Source organism: Babylonia areolata, chromosome 31 (genome assembly GCF_041734735.1).
Source record: "Babylonia areolata isolate BAREFJ2019XMU chromosome 31, ASM4173473v1, whole genome shotgun sequence".
Lineage (NCBI taxonomy): Eukaryota > Metazoa > Mollusca > Gastropoda > Neogastropoda > Buccinidae > Babylonia > Babylonia areolata.
In genome coordinates, this window is record NC_134906.1 from 31,266,000 (window position 1) to 31,271,999 (window position 6,000).

The following is a 6,000-nucleotide window of genomic DNA, read 5'->3' on the forward strand; positions in this document are numbered from 1 at the left end:
TTTCGTTGCACATACCTCCTAATGGCGTCAATTCAATTCCTCGAATCTCTTTATTGTTTCTAATTCTAATCGCCAGTATTTCTACTGCTAGTACGAAAAGAAGGGGACTTAGTGGGCATCCCTGTCTGATTCCTCGTTCTGTTGGAAACCAATCAGATAGCCATCCACCATTGTGAACACAACTTTGTGTGTTTTTCATTACAGTAGAAACAACATTCTTAAATATTGGGCCAAAGTTGAAAATATCTAGTGCTTCGATGATACAATCTTTTGATATTGTGTCAAAGGCTTTAGAGAAATCTAGAGCAACTAGAGCACCTGTTTGATTCGTTGTATTGAGGTGTTTAGTTAGGTCATCAAAGAATCTCAAGTGAACTGCTATATTTCTTCCCTTTATGAAACCTACTTGGTCTTCATTTACAACTGTTTTGATGACATTTTGGAGTCTCGTGGCAAGCGCTTTCGTGACTATCTTATAGTCTGTATTTGTGAGAGTAATAGGTCTATAATTTGTGAGGTTATTTTTGTCCAGGTCCTTGCCTTTATGGATTAATGTAACAATTCCTTTCTTCATTGAGAAAGGTAATTCTCCTTCTTTGATGGCTTCTGTAATACAGAGAAGGAATGGCGTTTTTAGTTTGTCCCAGAACGTTTTATAAAATGCTGGTGTGAGGCCGTCACTACCAGCCCACAGTGTTCTTTAACACACAGACAGCACACATGTGCCATTCACATCATATTTCCCACAACACACAGATAGGCCTTATCTACCATTCACATGCACACACAGACCCTAAAAAAAGCACCGTCATAGAAAGACATGAACACAGCCCCCATCTAACACACACTCATCCTCCACTCACCTGCCGAAGCCATCAGCCACTTCCTGCACCTTGGAGGGGTGGACACAGGCCACACAGCGAGTACCGTCCACACTGAACAGAGGGCTGAGGTATTTCTGTCCCACCACCTTCAGGTCACTGATGGTCACTTGGGACACCTGCTTCACCATGTGTCTGAAACATCACCATACCTTGTGTCTGAAACACCACCACACCTTTTGTCTGTAACATCACCACACCCTGTGTCTGAAACATCACCACACCTTGTGTCTGTAACATCACCACACCATGTGTCTGTAACACCACCACACCATGTGTCTGAAACACCACCACACCTTGTGTCTGAAACACCACCACACCTTGTGTCTGTAACATCACCACACCCTGTGTCTGAAACATCACCACACCTTGTGTCTGTAACATCACCACACCTTGTGTCTGTAACATCACCACACCTTGTTGACATCACCACACCTTGTGTCTGTAACACCACCACACCTTGTGTCTGTAACACCACCACACCTTGTGTCTGAAACACCACCACACCTTGTGTCTGTAACATCACCACACCTTGTGTCTGTAACATCACCACACCTTGTGTCTGTAACATCACCACACCTTGTGTCTGAAACACCACCACACCTTGTGTCTGAAACATCACCACACCTTGTGTCTGCAACATCACCACACCTTGTTGACATCACCACACCTTGTGTCTGAAACATCACCATACCCTGTGTCTGAAACATCACCACACCTTGTGTCTGTAACATCACCACACCTTGTGTCTGTAACATCACCATAACCTGTGTCTGAAACATCACCACACCTTGTGTCTGTAACATCACCATAACCTGTGTCTGAAACATCACCACACCTTGTGTCTGCAACATCACCACACCTTGTTGACATCACCACACCTTGTGTCTGAAACATCACCATACCCTGTGTCTGAAACATCACCACACCTTGTGTCTGTAACATCACCACACCTTGTGTCTGTAACATCACCATAACCTGTGTCTGAAACATCACCACACCTTGTGTCTGTAACATCACCATAACCTGTGTCTGAAACATCACCACACCTTGTGTCTGCAACATCACCACACCTTGTTGACATCACCACACCTTGTTGTCTGTAACATCACCACACCTTGTGTCTGTAACATCACCACACCTTGTGTCTGTAACATCACCATAACCTGTGTCTGAAACATCACCACACCTTGTGTCTGCAACATCACCACACCTTGTTGACATCACCACACCTTGTTGACATCACCACACCTTGTTGTCTGTAACATCACCACACCTTGTGTCTGTAACATCACCACACCTTGTGTCTGCAACATCACCATAACCTGTGTCTGTAACACCACCACACCTTGTTGTCTGTAACATCACCACACCTTGTGTCTGTAACACCACCACACCTTGTGTCTGTAACATCACCACACCTTGTGTCTGTAACACCACCACACCTTGTTGTCTGTAACATCACCACACCTTGTTGTCTGTAACATCACCACACCATGTGTCTGTAACATCACCACACCTTGTGTCTGTAACACCACCACACCTTGTTGTCTGTAACATCACCACACCATGTGTCTGTAACATCACCACACCCTGTGTCTGTAACATCACCACACCTTGTTGTCTGTAACACCACCACACCTTGTTGTCTGTAACACCACCACACCTTGTGTCTGTAACATCACCACACCATGTGTCTGTAACATCACCACACCCTGTGTCTGTAACATCACCACACCATGTGTCTGTAACACCACCACACCTTGTTGTCTGTAACACCACCACACCTTGTGTCTGTAACATCACCACACCTTGTTGTCTGTAACATCACCACACCTTGTGTCTGAAACATCACCACACCTTGTGTCTGTAACATCACCACACCATGTGTCTGAAACATCACCACACCTTGTGTCTGTAACATCACCACACCTTGTTGTCTGTAACATCACCACACCTTGTGTCTGTGACATCACCACACCTTGTTGTCTGTAACATCACCACACCTTGACATCACCACACCCTGTGTCTGTAACATCACCACACCTTGTGTCTGAAACATCACCACACCTTGTGTCTGTAACATCACCACACCTTGACATCACCACACCCTGTGTCTGTAACATCACCACACCTTGTTGTCTGTAACATCACCACACCTTGTTGACATCACCACACCATGTGTCTGTAACATCACCACACCTTGTGTCTGTAACATCACCACACCATGTGTCTGTAACATCACCACACCTTGTTGTCTGTAACATCACCACACCTTGTGTCTGTAACATCACCACACCTTGTTGACATCACCACACCATGTGTCTGTAACATCACCACACCTTGTGTCTGTAACATCACCACACCATGTGTCTGTAACATCACCACACCTTGTTGTCTGTAACATCACCACACCATGTGTCTGTAACATCACCACACCTTGTTGTCTGTAACATCACCACACCATGTGTCTGTAACATCACCACACCATGTGTCTGTAACATCACCACACCTTGTTGTCTGTAACATCACCACACCATGTGTCTGTAACATCACCACACCATGTGTATGTAACATCACCACACCTTGACATCACCACACCTTGACATCACCACACCTTGTGTAACATCACCACACCTTGTTGTCTGTAACACCACCACACCTTGTGTCTGTAACATCACCACACCTTGTTGTCTGTAACATCACCACACCTTGTTGTCTGTAACACCACCACACCTTGTGTCTGTAACATCACCACACCTTGTGTCTGTAACATCACCACACCTTGTTGACATCACCACACCTTGTTGTCTGTAACATCACCACACCCTGACATCACCACACCTTGTTGTCTGTAACATCACCACACCATGTGTCTGTAACATCACCACACCTTGTTGTCTGTAACATCACCACACCTTGTGTCTGTACACTGACTATAGGAGTGATGCAATCAGAGAGAACCAAACCCTCAGCCCTGTACACTGACTATAGGAGTGATGCAATCAGAGAGAACCAAACCCTCAGCCCTGTATAGGAGTGATGCCTCACTTACCTGTTGTAGTCGGGGCCCACACCCCTGAAGTAGGACAGAACTGAACCCTCAGCAGCGTCCCAGACGGTCTTGTCCTCCTCAATGATCTCAAAGATCAGACTGGACCGTGCCGACTCCAACTCCACTTCACTGAACTCCGTCTCTCCACTCAGGTATTCTTGCTGAACACAGTGTACAACACCTTTACCACTCAGGTATTCTTGTTGAACACAGTGTACAACACCTTTACCACTCAGGTATTCTTGTTGAACACAGTGTACAACACCTTTACCACTCAGGTATTCTTGTTGAACACAGTGTACAACACCTTTACCACTCAGGTATTCTTGTTGAACACAGTGTACAACACCTTTACCACTCAGGTATTCTTGTTGAACACAGTGTACAACACCTTTACCACTCAGGTATTCTTGTTGAACACAGTGTACAACACCTTTACCACTCAGGTATTATTGTTGAACACACATAGTGTACAACACCTTTACCACTCAGGTATTCTTGTTGAACACACATAGTGTACAACTGTAGTATATCATAGTGTATCAGCGGGCAGTTAACTCAATGACAGAGGTGATATTAGTGACGATGACGATAATGAAGAAAACAATGGTAATAAAAACAACACAATCTTGCTGCCCACTTGGTAGGCCTCCTAGGACAATAATGAAGATGATGACAGTGATGATGACAACAATGAAGATGATGTCAGTGATGATGACAATAATGACGATGATGACAGTGATGATGATGATGACAATGTTCTCACCACAATCTTGCTGCCCATTTGGTAGGCCTCCACTATGACAACAATGAAGATGATATCAGTGATGATGATAATGATGATAATGAAGATGATGACTGTGATGATGATGATGACAATGTTCTCACCACATTCTTGCTGCTCACTTGGTAAGCCTCCACTATGACAACAGTGATGATGACAGTGATGACGACAACAGTGATGATAACAATGAAGTTGATGACAGTGATGACAACAAGAGTGATGATGACAGCAGTGATGATGATGATGACAACAATGAAGATGATGACAGTGATGACGGCAACAGTGATGATGATGATGACGATGTTCTCACCACAATATTGCTGCTCACTTGGAAAGCCCCCACTACGACGACAATGATGATGACAACAGTGATGATGACAACAATGAAGATGATGTCAGTGATGATGATGATGATGTTCTCACCACAATCTTGCTGCTCACTTGGAAAGCCCCCACTACGACAACAATGATGATGACAACAGTGATGATGACAACAATGAAGATGATGTCAGTGATGATGATGATGATGTTCTCACCACAATCTTGCTGCCCACTTGGTAGGCCTCCACTACGACAACAATGAAGATGATGACAGTGATGATGACAGTGATGATGACAACAGTGATGATGATGATGACAACAATGATGATGATGACAATGATGATGACAACAATGAAGATGATGACAGAGATGATGATGACAATGAAGATGATGACAGTGATGATGATGATGATGTTCTCACCACAATCTTGCTGCCCACTTGGAAAGCCCCCACTACGACAACAATGAAGATGATGTCAGTGATGATGACAACAATGAAGATGATGACAGTGACGATGACGACGATGTTCTCACCACAATCTTGCTGCCCACTTGGTAGGCCTCCACCACTTGTGCAGACTTGGTCAGCATCAGGTACAGCAGTCCCAGGTCTGGTCGAATGTTGATGCTGCATGCCAGTTAGGGTACACTATGTACTCTACACTTAGTGCATGTGCACTGCTGTAAACTACTATTCACACATACCAACACATAAGTACTCATGCACTCATATACATCATAAAGAGATGTAAACACACACACATACTCACACACACACAAACACATGACATACAACACACACACACATATATGTGCACACATAAACGTATATACACTCTCACACAAATACCCACATTTACTCAAACACTAGCTATAACTCTAAACAGGACGTGTATCAAAAAGCCACAGTTCTGACACAATATACACACATACATTCACATGCATACAACATACACATA

The 6,000-nt window shown here is 44.2% G+C and overlaps 1 protein-coding gene across 1 annotated transcript in view; it reads right to left on the reverse strand.

The window, feature by feature from the left end:
- The window catches only part of LOC143276302 (uncharacterized protein C05D11.1-like), a 97,688-nt gene that overhangs the window by 6,737 nt on the left and 84,951 nt on the right, over nt 1-6,000 (reverse strand). The window contains exons 20-22 of the mRNA XM_076580807.1: nt 5,576-5,669; nt 3,937-4,097; nt 864-1,016 (exon numbers count right to left, since the gene is read on the reverse strand). Of these exons, the coding sequence (XP_076436922.1) occupies nt 864-1,016; nt 3,937-4,097; nt 5,576-5,669 (408 nt within the window). The remainder of the gene's footprint in view (nt 1-863; nt 1,017-3,936; nt 4,098-5,575; nt 5,670-6,000) is intronic.